The 18,390-nt window shown below is 47.1% G+C and overlaps 2 protein-coding genes across 2 annotated transcripts in view; one reads left to right on the forward strand and one right to left on the reverse strand.

Annotated features, from left to right (window-relative positions):
* The window catches only part of poc1b (POC1 centriolar protein B), a 58,646-nt gene that overhangs the window by 8,943 nt on the left and 31,313 nt on the right, over positions 1–18,390 (forward strand). The gene's annotated exons all lie outside the window — the stretch shown is intronic.
* Positions 321–8,001, reverse strand: LOC149985300 (uncharacterized). The gene has a single exon (XM_090185829.1). The coding sequence runs from the start codon at positions 4,056–4,058 to the stop codon at positions 321–323; it is 3,738 nt and encodes a 1,245-aa protein (XP_090041955.1). The 5' UTR covers positions 4,059–8,001.

The following is an 18,390-nucleotide window of genomic DNA, read 5'->3' on the forward strand; positions in this document are numbered from 1 at the left end:
GCTCTGTCTGAGGTTCCCAGGTAGACTTCATGATGTGTAACATGTATAGTCCACCAGGTGGGGATACAGACCAGTGTTTAATTGTGTCATTGGTGACAACAGCATTATCAACACCTTCTCTATGTGTGCTCTCCATTGCAGTGCCCTGACCCACAATGCACTCAAAGGAGTTCACAATACCAGCGAGCTGTTTTAGGTTGACAAACAGAGCAGCACTGTACTGTAGGCAGCTTGGGCTTCTCTGTGGTTGTTGAAGAGTAATATGTAGTTTATTCATTAATTCATGAGTTTGTTCATGTGTTCGTTCATGCCAGATTGGCCTAAATGGGCGTGCTGCTGACAGACAGTTTAACATGGCATTGTTGGTAGCATCCAGCATCTTTGTAGATGGTGTGTTGAGTTAATGTTATCACACTACATGATGTGGGAACAACATGCCTACTGAATATGCAGATCCCATTCATCCATGTCACTCGGTCTGTCGCTCGCTCGGTCTGTCGCTCGCTCGGTCTGTCGCTCGCTCGGTCTGTCGCTCGCTCGCTCTGTCTGTCGGGCTCTGGCTCGCTCTGTCTGTCGGGCTCTGGCTCGCTCTGTCTGTCGGGCTCTGGCTCGCTCTGTCTGTCGGGCTCTGGCTCGCTCTGTCTGTCGGGCTCTGGCTCGCTCTGTCTGTCGGGCTCTGGCTCGCTCTGTCTGTCGGGCTCTGGCTCGCTCTGTCTGTCGGGCTCTGGCTCGCTCTGTCTGTCGGGCTCGCTCTGTCTGTCGGGCTCTGGCTCGCTCTGTCTGTCGGGCTCTGGCTCGCTCTGTCTGTCGGGCTCTGGTTCGCTCTGTCTGTCGGGCTCTGGTTCGCTCTGTCTGTCGGGCTCTGGCTCGCTCTGTCTGTCGCTGTCTGTCGCTGTCTGTCGCTGTCTGTCGCTGTCTGTCGCTGTCTGTCGCTTGCTTGCTCTGTCTGCCGCTGTCTGTCGCTTGCTCGCTCTGTCTCGCTCTGTCTGTCGCTGTCTGTCGCTTGCTCGCTCTGTCTCGCTCTGTCTCTCTCGCTCGCTCTGTCGGGCTCTGTCTCGCTCTCGCTCTGTCTCGCTCTCGCTCTGTCTCGCTCTCGCTCTGTCTCGCTCTCGCTCTGTCTCGCTCTCGCTCTGTCTCGCTCTCGCTCTGTCTCGCTCTCGCTCTGTCTCGCTCTCGCTCTGTCTCGCTCTCGCTCTGTCTCGCTCTCGCTCTGTCTCGCTCTCGCTCTGTCTCGCTCTCGCTCTGTCTCGCTCTCGCTCTGTCTCGCTCTCGCTCTCGCTCTGTCTCGCTCTCGCTCTGTCTCGCTCTCGCTCTCGCTCTGTCTCGCTCTGTCTCGCTCTCGCTCTGTCTCGCTCTGTCTCGCTCTCGCTCTGTCTCGCTCTCGCTCTGTCTCGCTCTCGCTCTGTCTCGCTCTCGCTCTGTCTCGCTCTCGCTCTGTCTCGCTCTCGCTCTGTCTCGCTCTCGCTCTCGCTCTGTCGGGCTCTCGCTCTGTCTCGCTCTGTCGGGCTCTCGCTCTGTCTCGCTCTGTCGGGCTCTCGCTCTGTCTCGCTCTGTCGGGCTCTCGCTCTGTCTCGCTCTGTCGGGCTCTCGCTCTGTCTCGCTCTGTCGGGCTCTCGCTCTGTCTCGCTCTGTCGGGCTCTCGCTCTGTCTCGCTCTGTCGGGCTCTCGCTCTGTCTCGCTCTGTCGGGCTCTCGCTCTGTCTCGCTCTGTCGGGCTCTCGCTCTGTCTCGCTCTGTCGGGCTCTCGCTCTGTCTCGCTCTGTCGGGCTCTCGCTCTGTCTCGCTCTGTCGGGCTCTCGCTCTGTCTCGCTCTGTCGGGCTCTCGCTCTGTCTCGCTCTGTCGGGCTCTCGCTCTGTCTCGCTCTGTCGGGCTCTCGCTCTGTCTCGCTCTGTCGGGCTCTCGCTCTGTCTCGCTCTGTCGGGCTCTCGCTCTGTCTCGCTCTGTCGGGCTCTCGCTCTGTCTCGCTCTGTCGGGCTCTCGCTCTGTCGGGCTCTCGCTCTGTCGGGCTCTCGCTCTGTCGGGCTCTCGCTCTGTCTCGCTCTGTCGGGCTCTCGCTCTGTCTCGCTCTGTCGGGCTCTCGCTCTGTCTCGCTCTGTCGGGCTCTCGCTCTGTCTCGCTCTGTCGGGCTCTCGCTCTGTCTCGCTCTGTCGGGCTCTCGCTCTGTCGGGCTCTCGCTCTGTCGGGCTCTCGCTCTGTCGGGCTCTCGCTCTGTCGGGCTCTCGCTCTGTCGGGCTCTCGCTCTGTCTCGCTCTGTCGGGCTCTCGCTCTGTCTCGCTGTCTGTCGGGCTCTCGCTCTGTCTCGCTGTCTGTCGGGCTCTCGCTCTGTCTCGCTGTCTGTCGGGCTCTCGCTCTGTCTCGCTGTCTGTCGGGCTCTCGCTCTGTCTCGCTGTCTGTCGGGCTCTCGCTCTGTCTCGCTCTGTCGGGCTCTCGCTCTGTCTCGCTCTGTCGGGCTCTCGCTCTGTCTCGCTCTGTCGGGCTCTCGCTCTGTCGGGCTCGCTCTGTCGGGCTCGCTCTGTCGGGCTCGCTCTGTCGGGCTCGCTCTGTCGGGCTCTCGCTCTGTCTCGCTCTGTCGGGCTCTCGCTCTCTCGCTCTGTCTCGCTGTCTGTCGGGCTCTCGCTCTCTCGCTCTGTCTCGCTCTGTCGGGCTCTCGCTCTGTCTCGCTCTCGCTCTGTCGGGCTCTCGCTCTGTCGGGCTCTCGCTCTGTCGGGCTCTCGCTCTGTCGGGCTCTCGCTCTGTCGGGCTCTCGCTCTGTCGGGCTCTCGCTCTGTCGGGCTCTCGCTCTGTCGGGCTCTCGCTCTGTCTGGCTCGCTCTGTCTGGCTCGCTCTGTCTGGCTCGCTCTGTCTGGCTCGCTCTCTCGCTCTGTCGGTCTCTCGCTCTGTCGGTCTCTCGCTCTGTCGGGCTCTCGCTCTGTCGGGCTCTCGCTCTGTCGGGCTCTCGCTCTGTCGGGCTCTCGCTCTGTCGGGCTCTCGCTCTGTCGGGCTCTCGCTCTGTCGGGCTCTCGCTCTGTCGGGCTCTCGCTCTGTCGGGCTCTCGCTCTGTCGGGCTCTCGCTCTGTCGGGCTCTCGCTCTGTCGGGCTCTCGCTCTGTCGGGCTCTCGCTCTGTCGGGCTCTCGCTCTGTCGGGCTCTCGCTCTGTCGGGCTCTCGCTCTGTCGGGCTCTCGCTCTGTCGGGCTCTCGCTCTGTCGGGCTCTCGCTCTGTCTCGCTCTGTCGGGCTCTCGCTCTGTCTCGCTCTGTCGGGCTCTCGCTCTGTCTCGCTCTGTCGGGCTCTCGCTCTGTCTCGCTCTGTCGGGCTCTCGCTCTGTCTCGCTCTGTCGGGCTCTCGCTCTGTCTCGCTCTGTCGGGCTCTCGCTCTGTCTCGCTCTGTCGGGCTCTCGCTCTGTCTCGCTCTGTCTCGCTCTGTCGGGCTCTCGCTCTGTCGGGCTCTCGCTCTGTCTCGCTCTGTCGGGCTCTCGCTCTGTCTCGCTCTGTCTCGCTCTGTCGGGCTCTCGCTCTGTCTCGCTCTGTCTCGCTCTGTCGGGCTCTCGCTCTGTCTCGCTCTGTCGGGCTCTCGCTCTGTCTCGCTCTGTCTCGCTCTGTCGGGCTCTCGCTCTGTCTCGCTCTGTCTCGCTCTGTCGGGCTCTCGCTCTGTCTCGCTCTGTCTCGCTCTCGCTCTGTCTCGCTCTGTCTCGCTCTGTCGGGCTCTGTCGGGCTCTCGCTCTGTCTCGCTCTGTCGGGCTCTCGCTCTGTCTCGCTCTGTCGGGCTCTCGCTCTGTCTCGCTCTGTCGGGCTCTCGCTCTGTCGGGCTCTCGCTCTGTCGGGCTCTCGCTCTGTCGGGCGCTCGCTCTGTCGGGCGCTCGCTCTGTCGGGCGCTCGCTCTGTCGGGCGCTCTCTCTCGCTCGCTCTGTCGGGCTCTCGCTCGCTCTGTCGGGCTCTCTCTCGCTCGCTCTGTCGGGCTTGCTCTCTCTGTGTGTGAGGTTGGCTTAGCTTCCTGTGTGTGTCGCCAGAGCGTGGCCGAGTGGATGCCCGTGCCTGCAAGCAGAGAGAGGGAGAGAAAGTGAAGGAGCGAAAGAAAAGCATCTCCCAGACTAACACACACACACTCTGTTAGCTAACAGAGGCCTGTACTGAATGAAGGGACAAGGGTGGTTCACCCCCTGGTCCTTCCCTGTCAGCTCCCATCACTGGGGAGGACTACTAGATATCCTCCAAACCCACACAGTATCTTCCTGCCCTGGGTTAGTGTTTCCTAATGTTGCTTCCTTAACAAGCATAGTGAGGGAGGGAGGGGCTGAATTCTGCTTGGAGGGGGTCTTTACCCACTGTCGTTATTTCAGGGTGATTCCATCTGTGTGAGTATGCTTTTATGTTATAGGCTGTGCGTATGCATGTGTTTATGTCCTGGAGACTTGTGTGTGTATGTGTGTGGCGGGGTACAGTGTACCTATGCCGATGAGGCTACATGCCAGTGTCATGTATGCTTGCGTGCGTAAATCTATGGGGTAAATTGTGACGCACTTTGACATGACTCAATTCATGTAGATTCTCATTGCTTTCTACTTAATTGCCTGTTCTCTCTTCCCCTTTGTTCTCTGGCTCATTTTGTCATTCTCTCTCTCTTGCCCTCTTATTCTCGTTCTCTCAATTCAAATGGCTTTATTGGCATGAAACATGTTACCACATACAGTGCATTTGTAACTTTTTCCACATTTTGTTACGTTACAGCCTTGTTCTAAATTTTATTACATGTTTTCCTCATCAATCTACATACAGTACTATGACGACGGGAATACAGGTTTTTAGAAATTTTAGCTAATGTATTAAAAATAAAAACCTACTTTATTTACATTAGTATTCAGACCCTTTGTTTTGAGACTCGAAATTGACCTCAGGTGCATCCTGTTTTCATTTGTCATTATTGCGATGTTTCTACAACTTGGAGTCCACCTGTGGTAAATTGATTTGGAAAGGCACACCTGTCTATATAAGGTCCCACAGTTGACAGTGCATGTCAGAGCAAAAACAAAGCCATGTGGTCGAAGGAATCGTCCGTAAAGCTCAGAGACAGGATTGTGTTGAGGCACAGCTCTGTGGAAGGGTACCCAAACATTTCTGCAGCATTCCAGCATTCCCAAGGCTTCCACTAGATGTCAACAGTCTTTAAAACATTGTTTGATGCTTCTACTGTGAAGGGGGGCCGAATGAGAGGGGATTGAGCCAGGTGTCTGCCAGATTGCCACGGGCTCGTGACGTGCGGTCATGTGAAAGTTAGCTTGCGTTCCATTGCTTTTCTACAGACAAAGGAATTCTCCGGTTGGAACATTATTGAAGATTTATGATAAAAACATCCTAAAGATTGATTCTATACTTCGTTTGACATGTTTCTACAACCTGTAATATAACTTTTTGGACTTTTCGTCCGACCTTTTGGCTGCACTCACGTTTTAATTTGTTTACACCCTTACAAAAGGAAGCATTTGGACATAAATGATGAACTTTATCAAACAAATCAAACATTAATTGTGGAACTGGGATTCCTGGGAGTGCATTTTGATGAAGATCATCAAAGGTAAGTGAATATTTATAATGCTATTTCTGACTTACTGACTCCACAACATGGCGGATATCTCTTTGGCTGTTTTGGTCTCTGAGCGCCGTACTCAGATTATTGCATGGTATGCTTTTTCCTTAAAGTTAAAAAAAACATCTGACACTGGTTTCATTAAGGAGAAGTTTATCTAAAGTTCCATAATAGTTGTATCTTTTATCAATGTTTATTTAGAGTATTTCTGTAAATTGATGTGGCTCTCTGCAAAATCACTGCATGTTTTGGAACTACTGAATATAATGTAAAATGAGATTTTTGGATATAAATATGCACTTTATCGAACAATACATGTTTTGTGTAACATGAAATCCTATGAGTGTCATCTGATGAAGATCATCAAAGGTTAGTGATTAATTTTATCTATATTTATGCTTTTTGTGACTCCTCTCTTTGGCTGGAAAAATGGCAGTGACTTGTGTGACTTGGTGGTGACCTAACATAATTGTTTGTGGTGCTTTCGCTGTAAAGCCTTTTTGAAATCAGACTCTGTGGCTGGATTAACGAGAATTTTATCTTTAAAATGGTGTAAAATACTTGAGGAATTTTAATGATGACATTTTTGTTTTGAATTTGGCGCCCTGCACTTTCACTGACTGTTGGCGGGGTGGGACGCTACCGTGCCGAATATCCCAGAGAGGATAAATGGAAGAAGTTTGGACCCACCAATACTCTGGCCAGGCAGCCAGCTCTAGGAAAACTGAGCAATCAGGGGAGAAGGGCCTTGGTGAGGGAGGTGACTAAGAACCCGACCGTCACTTGGACAGAGCTCCATAGTTCCTCTGTGGAGATGGGTGACCCTTCCAGAAGGACAAACATCTCTGCATTACTCCACAAATCAGGCCTTTATGGTAGAGGCAAGATGGAAGCCACTCCTCGGTAAAAGGCACGTGACAGCCTACTTGGAGTTTGCCAAAAGGCACCTAAAGGACTCTGACCATGAGAAACCAGATTCTCAGGTCTGATGAAACCAAGACGTGACTCTTTGGCCTGAATGCCAAATCAAATCAAATCAAATTGTATTTGTCACATACACATGGTTAGCAAATGTTAATGCAAGTGTAGCGAAATGCTTGTGCTTCTAGTTCCGACAATGCAGTAATAACCAACAAGTAATCTAACTAACAATTCCAAAACTACTGTCTTACACTGTGTATAAGGGGATAAAGAATATGTACATAAAGATATATGGATGAGTGATGATACAGAGCAGCATAGGCAAGATACAGTAGATGGTATCGAGTACAGTATATACATATGAGATGAGTATGTAAACAAAGTGGCATAGTTAAAGTGGCTAGTGATACATGTAATAGATCTGACCTCACCTTCTGGATGATAGCGGGGTGAACAGGCAGTGGCTCGGGTGGTTGTTGTCCTTGATGATCTTTATGGCCTTCCTGTAACATCGGGTGGTGTAGGTGTCCTGGAGGGCAGGTAGTTTGCCCCTGGTGATGCGTTGTGCAGACCTCATTACCCTCTGGAGAGCCTTACGGTTGTGGGCGGAGCAGTTGCCGTACCAGGCGGTGGGTGATACAGCCCGCCAGGATGCTCTCGATTGTGCATCTGTAGAAGTTTGTGAGTGCTTTTGGTGACAAGCCGAATTTCTTCAGCCTCCTGAGGTTGAAGAGGCGCTGCTGCGCCTTCTTCACGATGCTCTATGTGTGAGTGGACCAATTCAGTTCGTCTGTGATGTGTATGCCGAGGAACTTAAAACTTACTACCCTCTCCACTACTGTTCCATCGATGTGGATAGGGGGGTGTTCCCTCTGCTGTTTCTTGAAGTCCACAATCATCTCCTTAGTTTTGTTGACGTTGAGTGTGAGGTTATTTTCCTGACACCACACTCCGAGGGCCCTCACCTCCTCCCTGTAGGCCGTCTCGTCGTTGTTGGTAATCAAGCCTACCACTGTTGTGTCGTCCGCAAACTTGATGATTGAGTTGGAGGCGTGCGTGGCCACGCAGTCGTGGGTGAACAAGGGAGTACAGGAGAGGGCTCAGAACGCACCCTTGTGGGGCCCCAGTGTTGAGGACCCTCACCACCTGGGGGCGGCCCGTCAGGAAGTCCAGTACCCAGTTGCACAGGACGGGGTCGAGACCCAGGGTCTCGAGCTTGATGACGAGCTTGGAGGGTACTATGGTGTCACGTCTGGAGAAAACCTGGCACCATCCCTTCGGTGACGCATGGTGGTGACAGCATCTGGATGTGGGGATGTATTTCAGCAGCAGGGACTCAGAGACTAGTCAGGATCGAGGGAAAGATGAACGAAAGATGAACGGCGCAAAGTACAGATCCTTGATGAAAACCTGCCCCAGAGCGCTCAGATTGAGGGCGAAAAAATAAGTTAATGTACAGTTGAAGTCGGAAGTTTACATACACTTAGGTTGGAGTCATTAAAACTTGTTTTTCAACCACTTCACAAATGTCTTGTTAACAAACTATAGTGTTGGCAAGTTGGTTAGGACATCTACTTTGTGCATGACACAAGTAATTTCTCCAACAATTGTTTACAGACAGATGATTTCACTTAGAATTCACTGTATCACAATTCCATTGGGTCAGAAGTTTAATACACTAAATGACATGTGCCATTAAACAGCTTGGAACATTACAGAAAAGGATGTCATAGCTTTAGAAGCTTCTGATAGGCTAATTGACATAATTTGAGTCAATTGCAGGTGTACCTGTGGATGTATCTTTAGGCCTACCTTCAAACTCAATGCCTCTTTCCTTGGCATTATATAGTCTGGATTTGAACCAGGGTTTTTGCTGCGCCACCCGGAAGCCCTGGGGGGTGTGTGTGTGTGTTGGGGATGACTCAAAGGCAAATGGTGCGTTCATGTTTTTCCACTGCTCTACTGTGTCCCTCGCCTGCCTGTCTGTCATCTCACTCCGCCTCCTCTCTGGGTTTGTGGCTGAGACAAAGGGAGTGTACCTTGAGTGTCAACTGAAATTGCATTCAATTGAAATCACATCAACTGAACTACATGAAGTAGGCAGGCGTGAAATTAGTCCAGAGCAAATGGCAATATAATGTAATAAAAAAAAATTATTTTGTCATGCTACCGTGTAAACAAGAATCTGCCAGCACCAAAGCTTCCGTCCTGTGTAGTAGGAACAGGAAATACAGGATATTGGCTGGCCCAGAGGTGTGGATACCAGATTTAAGTGCTGTGGATAGAAAAGCACGAGTGACCAGACATGATGGAAGTGGCTTCAGATACACACACACACACATACACACACACACACACAGTCCCCAGGGGAGCAAGGTTCACTTTCTACCAGGAGAGGACAGCTCGCAGAGATGTCCTCCTAACCGCGTGAGAGTGAACTCTACGTACAGAGAAATACACTGAGGGATGTGTACCAAACTACTATAGGCCCTAAAAAATCATCTGTATTATGATATATTTGCCTCAATTATCATGACAACATTAGTGTGCACCAGTTTACTTTTTTGTGTTAACCTTGAAACTACCACTACTGCTTTCAATGTTTTAGCTATCAATTATCTTGTTCTAATGGCCCATATTGTCCAAGCTCTATCTTAGACTTCCTCCTAACCGCCTGGGAGTGAACACTGTCTTGTCTTTGGCTATGCCGGATTAAGTGATATGACATGCTATTCTATAAAATAATTTCTCCGTAATTAATATTACCTGATTGCGCTAATCATGTAAATGTAATTAACTAGAGTCGGGCACCACAAAATAATATTTATAGAGCTGTTATCTTCCGAATAAACTCTTAAAGACCTAGTAATATTTTACATCAATAGCAATCAATATTAATCCTCATCTTAATTCAGTCTCATCTGAAAGTTGTAAATTCTTGGTTATCGGCACGAACCCTAGCTAACAAGTTGAATCAGCAATACAAAATTGTGTTTAATCATTTATTTACTAAATACCTAACTAATTACACAATTCAATCATAACTTGATTACAAATGACGTCGTAAAGGAAAACCTCCCTAGCGGGCGGAACAGATATGACAGCTTGTTACACAAAAGAAAAGGGGCTGGGTTTGAGTGAAAGAGCGGGAAGACTGAGGAACAAAGGGAAGAAGCTGTGCTATCGTAAATACAGTATCTTATGCATTCTAAATTACCGCCCATTTGGAAAAGGAAAATGCAATAAATATTTACTCTGAGCTGCGCTTTGGTAGGTTGGTGGTAGATGGAAGGCCGTGTTGCCCAACAGAGTCCTTTGAAGAATGTCTCTGGTTGTCAATTGAATACGTTGTAGTAACGTCGTTGGGTGATAGACGGGATACTCGGTCTGTTCCTTCGTAACCCTCGTTTGCAGCTGCTGTTGCTAACTCAACGGCTAGGAGGTATCACTTCTGTAGTGAATAAGAGTTCAAAGTTCATACCATTCGCAACCAAAGCTCACGCTGATGTTGGCTTCGTTCTGTAGTTATTATCTGAACCATTCTAACATAGGACCGTCGTCCTCGGAAGAGGAGGTTATATTGTCGTCAAGGGCTTATAAAGGAAGGGAGAGGAGGGCGTGTTTGAAAAGTTTTTTATAGCCCATGTCCCTTCACAGGGGCGGCCACTGATTTGAGCAGAGCCCTGTCTTATGAAAACCCAAATCTCACATTTTAGAAGCTAAAATCACATTTCATCCCATCACGAATAATTTCATATTCAAACATTTAAATTGAACAACAATTCCATGTGAATCCGATAACTCTACAGTGGAAAGTCTACACATCAGAGTTATGTCATCTTATCATTGATGAAAATGTCTCGGATGACAAACGAACTGACATCATATTCATTAAGTACCACCGCATATGTTCCATTGGTCGGATTACCAGAATATAGTTTCCCCCCACCTTCTGATGTTCTCAGAATCTCTGTTAACCAAGGGTTTTGCAAATGTAACTTCAGTAGAGAGAGGGAGGGGGAAGAGGTATTTATAATTGTCATAAACCTACCCCCCCAGGCCAACGTCATGACAACACTATGCTTAAAATAAATATTCTGTGTATGTTCTATGCACTTAGACTTCTGATGTGCCAACATGAACATGATTTCTCTCAATGAATGCTCTGTCTTTTCAGGTCCTGTAAAGATATTGATCGAATGAACCATCTCTCCTCTGAGTAATACAAAGGCCTGCATATCGACATTGTCCTTTTTGCTGTTCTGTGATGTACTTATTGCGGAGGTGGTGTTCCTGTAACTGGGGTTTACGCAACATTTCCCAACTAGTCAATCATCTGGTGACGGAGGGGACAAAACGGAAAACGTTACAAGAAGCTGTATACATCTGGTATTCCTCTATCGGCCCTCTCTCTCCAAGCAGCCCACACTGCAGTCGCTGTGGCGTTGGCATCATGTGAGTGGCCAAACATGATCTCATTCATCAAAGATGCAGGCGGGGCAAGCCTGATCACTAATTTAGTAGGGTTTTCTCGGTCTCTCCTTCCCTCCCTCACTCAGTCTCTCTCTTCCTCATCTCCCCCTTATGCAGTGAGCACTCACTCAGAGGAAGCAGGCAGGCTGTTGCTTGAGGGCTGTGCTGCTGCCTTGGAATACCCAATGCTGGTCTGCGTATGAGGCAGGATTAGGTGGCTGCACATGGATTGACAAGGCCGGCATTTTCTGAACTAAACTGACCAAGACCCATCTCCAACAACACAGAAAAACTCAAATAATTCTGCCCAAATACAATGACAATTTCTCTCAACCAGTGGCGTATGGGTTTTTTTTTTAGGTGAGCGCTGTTGGCGCCCTATGATAAGCAGTGCCCACTTTGTCAAAGGCAGCGGCGCAAAATATTTATCTTGTCGATTCCAAGCACGCCTCTCTGGGGTACTTTTGGAGATGCGAATCGCTGAGGCACTCCAACATTTAGTCAGAAAAATGATCTAAGGTAAATCATGTAGCAGAATATGATATAGTAGAAAGAGTATGTGGCCTTTCCTGTAGTCTACAGGCTGGAGATAAAATATATGACAATATAATGAGATACTTTTTACATAACTTCTCAGGTCAAATAGCCTAACCTAAATGGTCGCCCAATCAAATAAAAAATCCACCGAGATGTTAACAAACACACTATATATACAAAAGCATGTGGACACCCCTTCAAATTAGTGGATTTGGCAATTTTAGCCACACTAGTGTATAAAATCTAGTACACAGCCATGCGGCCTTCATAGACAAACATTTTTAGTAGAATGGCCTTCATGAAGATCTCCGTGATTTTCAGTGTGTCACTGTCATTGGTTGCCACCTTACTAACAAGTTAGTTTGTCAAATTTCTGCCCTGCTAGAGCTCTCCTGGTCATCTGTAAGTGCTGTTATTGTGAAGTGGAAAAGTCTAGGAGCAACAACGGCTCAGAGAACAGGACCACTGAGTGCTACAGCGAGTAAAAATGGTCTGTTCTTGGTTGCTTCCACCCCATCGAACACCTTTGGGATGAATTAGAATGCAGACTGTGAGCCAGGCCTAAACGCCCAACATCAGTGCTTGACCTCACTAATGCTCTTGTGGCTGAATGGAAGCAAGTCCCTGCAGCAATGTTCCAACATCTAGTGGAAAGCCTTCCCAGAAGAGTGGAGGCTGTTATAGCAGCAAAGGGGGGACCAACTCCATATTAATATCCATGATTTTGGAATGAGATGTTTGATGAGCAGGTGTCCATATACTCTTGGTCATGTAGTGTATCCTAAAAACAGGACCGGTTGAAGTAAAATGCTCCCGAGTGGCGCAGCAGTCTAAGGCACAGCATCTCAGTGTTTGATGCGTCACTACAGACACCCTTTTTCGAATCAAGGCTGTATCACAACCGGCTGTGATTTGGAGTCCCATAGGGCAGTGCACAATTGGCCCAGCACTGTCCAGGTTTGGCCGGTGTAGGCCGTCACTAAATAAGAATTGGTTATTAACTGACTTGCCTGGTTAAATAAAATAAATACATGACATGGACAATCAGTCCCCTCACAACTGCTGTCCCGGAGTTTCATCCCGTGGGCTAAATTGTCATGATCAGTTTCAAGTTTGTATCTGTATATTTTTTTCAAGCTGATCATAGCGAAGAAGAGAATGCTACTTCTACATTTCCCGATGTTTAAACACATTGCAAATAGGCTCAGGTTAACTCATCTTAATACATTTGGGTTGCTGATATTGAGCTTAAATTGATTAGTCACAAGAATCAGGATTTATAAAGCCAATTCAATGGCTTGTTTTAAAAATGTTGGGCCTACCACATGGATGGGCATACCTAAGCTTACATTTCAGGCAACACTGTAGGCCAGGGATGGGCAACTCCAGTACACTGGGGCCGGATTGGTGGCACACTTTTGCCCCTGCCTCAGCTAACACAGCTGAAACCAATAATCTACTAATCATGATCTTTAGTTTTATAATACAATTAGTTTCATCAGCTGTGTTGACTAGGGATGGAGTTGCCCATCCCTGCTGTAGTCAATAACATGCTGACCAGACCGGACACGTCGCGTGCGCGAGCGTCACAAAATACATTCAGACATCCACGTTGTTCAATTATTGCGCGCCAACGAGCTTCTGCGACTCCAAGGTCTAAAATAGAACTCCTTTCTATTTCTGACGCAGATCGCGCTGAAAGTCCTTCCTCTCCCATCTCCTCGTTGGTTTATAGAAGCAGGTACCCACGTGCCATCTCCTCATTGGTTATACCCACGTGGGTGATTGAAAGAAACTTTGTTGCCAGTTGTCGTGGTAATACTATGGAAGTTAGATGCCAATCACCATATAAGTTCAAAGATGAAAAAGCCTGGAAGGAGGAGAGATGACTAGAAACGATTTGGTTGGCTGTTTTATGTGTGGATTAGTTGTTGGAGTAGAGGTCCTTGTGCATTTCAGGTAAAATAACAACTCAATGTTTATATCCCAGGACAAATTAGCTAGCAACAGTAAGCTAGCTAAATAGGACAAATTAGCTAGCAAGTGCAAGCTAACTAGCTAAATTGCCATACATGTTTCTAATTATTTTTGACCTGTCCCCAAATTAATGTCATTGGTTCAGAGTTTGTTTTGATATTTTAACCTGTTTGTCATGATCGCGTTTGGTGTAGGGAGACAAATTTATGCACGATGGCTCACGCACGCAGCCGGTTTGGGTTCCGTGTAACTCTGTAAGCACGGACCGACGCTGATGCCTTTTGGTCCTGTCTAGACGTTGGTTTTTGGTCTATCTCCGGACCAAATCTTAAATCATAGACGTTTGTTTCAAGTTTTGTTCCGGTCCGGACCAGCCTTGATTTGGCCCAAACATAGATGTCTATATAGTGGTTTGTCCTTTAAAAGTTTCAGCGTACTACGGCGCAGCTTGCATGGTGCCACAGAAGTTCTATGGCACGATATTTAAGTGTGAACCACTGGTTCCATTTTATGCTAGTTAGTGCTAGTTTGACCACCAGAGGGCATCTTTGAGAAGCATTTGATAGCTTTCAATAATGGCTGTACTAGAGAATGCAGGCACGTGGGAGACCGGGGTTTAATTGTCTCAGAGCAGCGCGAAACTGTGCTAAAATAATTGCTTCAAATCCTATTGCTTCTAACTTCAATATGCTCTTTAAATAAGACCTACACCACTTTTAACAGCACATTACAACACTAGTGAGACTCATGTCGCCGACAGTATATAAATTATGACAGTATAATAATTACATATAGAGGATTCTAATTTAAAACCAAAAGCCACCTCATGGGTCTCCCGGTGGCGGCCAGCACGGGTATCTGTAGCAACGCATTTTGCATTGACTTAAACAGCTACACCACTGGGGAGGCCCCATCCACAAAGTTCAAAATACAGAGATACAGTGGGGAGAACAAGTATTTTATACACTGCAGATTTTGCAGGTTTTCCTACTTACAAAGCATGTAGAGGTCAAATTTTTATCATAGGTAGTACACTTCAACTGTGAGAGACGGAATCTAACACAAAGTAATTCATTTGCATTTTATTGCATGACATAAGTATTTGATACATCAGAAAAGCAGAACTTAATATTTGGTACAGAAACCTTTGTTTACAATTACAGAGGTCATACGTTTCCTGTAGTTCTTGACCACGTTTGCACACACTGCAGCAGGGATTTTGGCCCACTCCTCCATACAGACCTTCTCCAGATCCTTCAGGTTTCAGGGCTGTCGCTGGGCAATACGGACTTTCAGCTCCCTCCAAAGATTTTCTAGACCCAGCCACGTCCCATCTTCAATGCTCTTACTGAGGGAAGGAGGTTGTTTGCCAAGATCTCGCGATACATGGCCCCATCCATCCTCCCCTCAATACGGTGCAGTCGTCCTGTCCCCTTTGCAGAAAAGCTTCCTCAAATAATGGTGTTTCCACCTCCATGCTTCACGGTTGGGATGGTGTTCTTGGGGTTGTACTCATCCTTCTTCTTCCTCCAAACATGACCGTCTCCCATTCCTCCTCTGGATCATCCAGATGGTCATTGGCAAACTTCAGACGAGCCTGGACATGCGCTGGCTTGAGCAGGGGGACCTTGCGTGCGCTGCAGGATTTTAATCCATGACGGCGTAGTATGTTACTAATGGTTGTCTTTGAGACTGTGGTCCCAGCTCTCTTCAGGTCATTGACCAGGTCCTGCCGTGTAGTTCTGGGCTGATCCCTCACCTTCCTCATGATCATTGAAGCCCCACGTGGTGAGATTTACAATTGTTCCCTGATGTCCTTACACAGCTCTCTGGTCTTGGCCAATGTGGAGAGGTTGGAGTCTGTTTGATTGCGTGTGTGGACAGGTGTCTTTTATACAGGTAATGCCTTCAAACAGGTGCAGTTAATACAGGTAATGAGTGGAGAACAGGAGGGCTTCTCAACCTCTTACAACTCTTCCCCCCCCCGACTTCGTGGAATTTCCGCCTGAAGACATACCCAAATCTAACAGCCTGTAGCTCAGGCAGAGAACCAATGATATGCATATTCTTGGTACCATTTGAAAGAAAACACTCTGAAGTTTGTGTACATGTGAATTGAATGTAGGAGAATATAACACACTAGATCTGGTTTAGATAAAACAATGGAAGAAAACATACAATTTTTATTTTTGTATCTTTTAAAATGAACAAGATAAAACAAACATTCAGATAGGATGATGGGGACAATTTCAGTGAAAAATGAGGGCAACAGTACTTGTGCAAAGTTTCAGAATGATAACTTCCAAAATGAGTGCTACATGACATTTATCATGAAGTCACCCAGGTGTCCCACACAAATAGCCCAAATGTACCCAAGTGGCCAAATTGGTGAAGGTATACATTTTGAAACAAATAACTATTTACAAAATACCAAAATGGTATTCTAACACACTTCCCCCCCAAAAAAATTGAGGAGAAAAAAATTAAGTTGATTTAAAAAATTTATGAAAAAAAATATATATACATTTACAAAATAACATGGGTAACTATTTACACACTTTCAATATTTGGAAGATCCTCAGTCCTCTATCAAATCAAATCTATTTATATTGCCCCAGCCTAAAACCCCAAACAGCAAGCAATGCAGGTGTAGAAGCACGGTGGCTAGGAAAAACTCCCTAGAAGGCAAAAATCTAGGAAGAATCCTAGAGGAACCAGGCTATGAGGGGTGGCCAGTCCTCTTCTGGCTGTGCCGGGTGGAGATCACAGTGGTTGTAGAGGGTGCAACAGGGCAGCACCTCAAGAGTAAAAATGAACAGTTTAGGGTTCCACAGCCGCAGGCAGAACAGTTGAAACTGGAACAGCGGCAAGGCCAGGTGGACTGGGGACAGCAAGGAGTCATCATGCCAGGTAGTCCTGACGCATGGTCCTAGGGCTCAGGTCCTCTGAGAGAGAGAAAGAGAGAATTAGAGAGAGCATACTTAAATTCACACAGGACACCGGATAAGACTCTCATTTGTAGTCAGTGTCACTGTGAAAGAAAATGTTCAGTTAGAATAGTTTCATATATGAGACCTGTATAAACAGATATGTTGAAGGTTGAATATATTAGGTTGAATATATTATTATTACCTGCTAGATCTACTGTCTCTTTTATATTATGACATTTTAGCTAGATCTACTGTCTTTATTATATTACAACAGACCAGCTGTATCTACTGTCTCCATTTCACTTTGGCCATTGATGTTGTCCTGCCCTCTCCTCAACAGCCTCAAATAGGCTATTTCATGTGGGTTGGGGTGGGGCGGCAGACAAGCATCTCACATTTCATGACATTAAATGTTTATATATTGCTTCTAAAATAAAAATCACAAATAATATTTTATATTATTAATTTCAAACAAGGGCATTAGCATGATAAGAACTTACCAGTCCAAAAAGATGTCCTCTCCCGTTCAAAAAACATTCCTCCACAATGGCTAAATGAAGCGTCCTACAACAATCTGTCTCACCTTCCCAGTCAATTTATTCTAAAGTTGTGTGTACATCTGTATATCTAGACTTGACTTAGTCGCCATAATGATTGATGTATAAACAGCTGAATCTGCGCGTTCACCAAACAATGCAATGCGTAATATGTGTTTCTCATTCCGGTATGAAAATTCAATAGCGCATGACTCTCTTTACGCTGGCGCTTACTACATGGGTTGGTCTTGCAACACATAAACATGGCGTATTGCCATTTAGCCCAGCTCGTTGGCCATCTACCCAGCTAGATTTCAAGACGATCAGTGGTCATTGGGTTAAAAGACAGTCAATCAACGAAACAGCGGGCAAATCATTGGTGCACAATGATGTCATTACTTGTTGTCTTCAAATCGGTTTCTTTCAGTCAATACATCCCGCGAAATGGCCCATCAGGTTTGATTGTGTTACAAACAAACCAGTTGATTGCAGTGAAACCAAACATGACTGGAAAGGTCACGTTCTGTGGGGGTGATTTACCTGGAATGTGTCGTCGAAAATGGAATGAGATGGAATTCACTACACAAGCGGTTCACAAAATGTTTTGTGTTAGGCTATAAAAACTGATTTTATCAAACAAAAGATCATTCATTGTGTACCAATGAGCATTGGAATTGCAAACAGACGAAGATCGTCAAAGGTTAACGATTTATTTTAATGCAGTTTGTGATTGTTACCCCTGTGCTGGTTAAAAAATTTAAAAAAATATGGGGCTCTATGCTCAGATAATCGCATCGTATTCTTTCGCAGTAAATCCTTTTTTGAATCTGACAACGCAGTTGGATTAGCAAGATTCTAGGCTTTCGATACATGTGAGACACATGTATTTTCATGAATGTTTAATATGACTATTTATGTAGCGAAATTGTGGAATTTCAGCCCGCTAGCGGGTTCCGTGCGCAGGGGTTAAAGTTTTGCCAGTGTGGCGGGGTGGGGGTCCACCCCCCTCCCGCTTCCTCCTCTTCCCTTCCCCATGGGCTAGGTCCTGCGGCCCATCCCGTGCCCCCTGCCCTCGTGCCTTGAACGTTGCACGCTTTCAGTGGATAAAGCTGGAGAACTGCAAGGCAATCCCATTGTGTGCCACTCAGGAGCCATGAACAATATGAAAAATGTATATTGTCCTGCTAATTACAGGGTTAATAATATATCTGTGAGAATATCCAACAAGCTTTTATATCATTCTAAATTAATAATAATCGCTTTGTTTTCAAATAACTTAAAATGAGTGTGGAAAAAGGCCATTCTGAACATGGGGTGAGACATTGTTACTAACTTGTAAATAAAGACAGTTTGTTATTTAGAATGATTTATTTCTGTTTTTAGAGGGAGAGAAACCAGAAGTCTACAGTCATCTCATGGGTCTCCCAGTCGAGGACGGGCACTGGTATTGAACCAGC

This window comes from Oncorhynchus mykiss, chromosome 2 (genome assembly GCF_057628025.1).
Source record: "Oncorhynchus mykiss isolate SJ-2025 chromosome 2, ASM5762802v1, whole genome shotgun sequence".
NCBI lineage: Eukaryota > Metazoa > Chordata > Actinopteri > Salmoniformes > Salmonidae > Oncorhynchus > Oncorhynchus mykiss.

Bases quoted from the DNA above. Each gene is read 5' to 3' on its own strand.
- LOC149985300 (XM_090185829.1), bottom strand. From the start codon at position 4,058: ATGCTTTTCTTTCGCTCCTTCACTTTCTCTCCCTCTCTCTGCTTGCAG.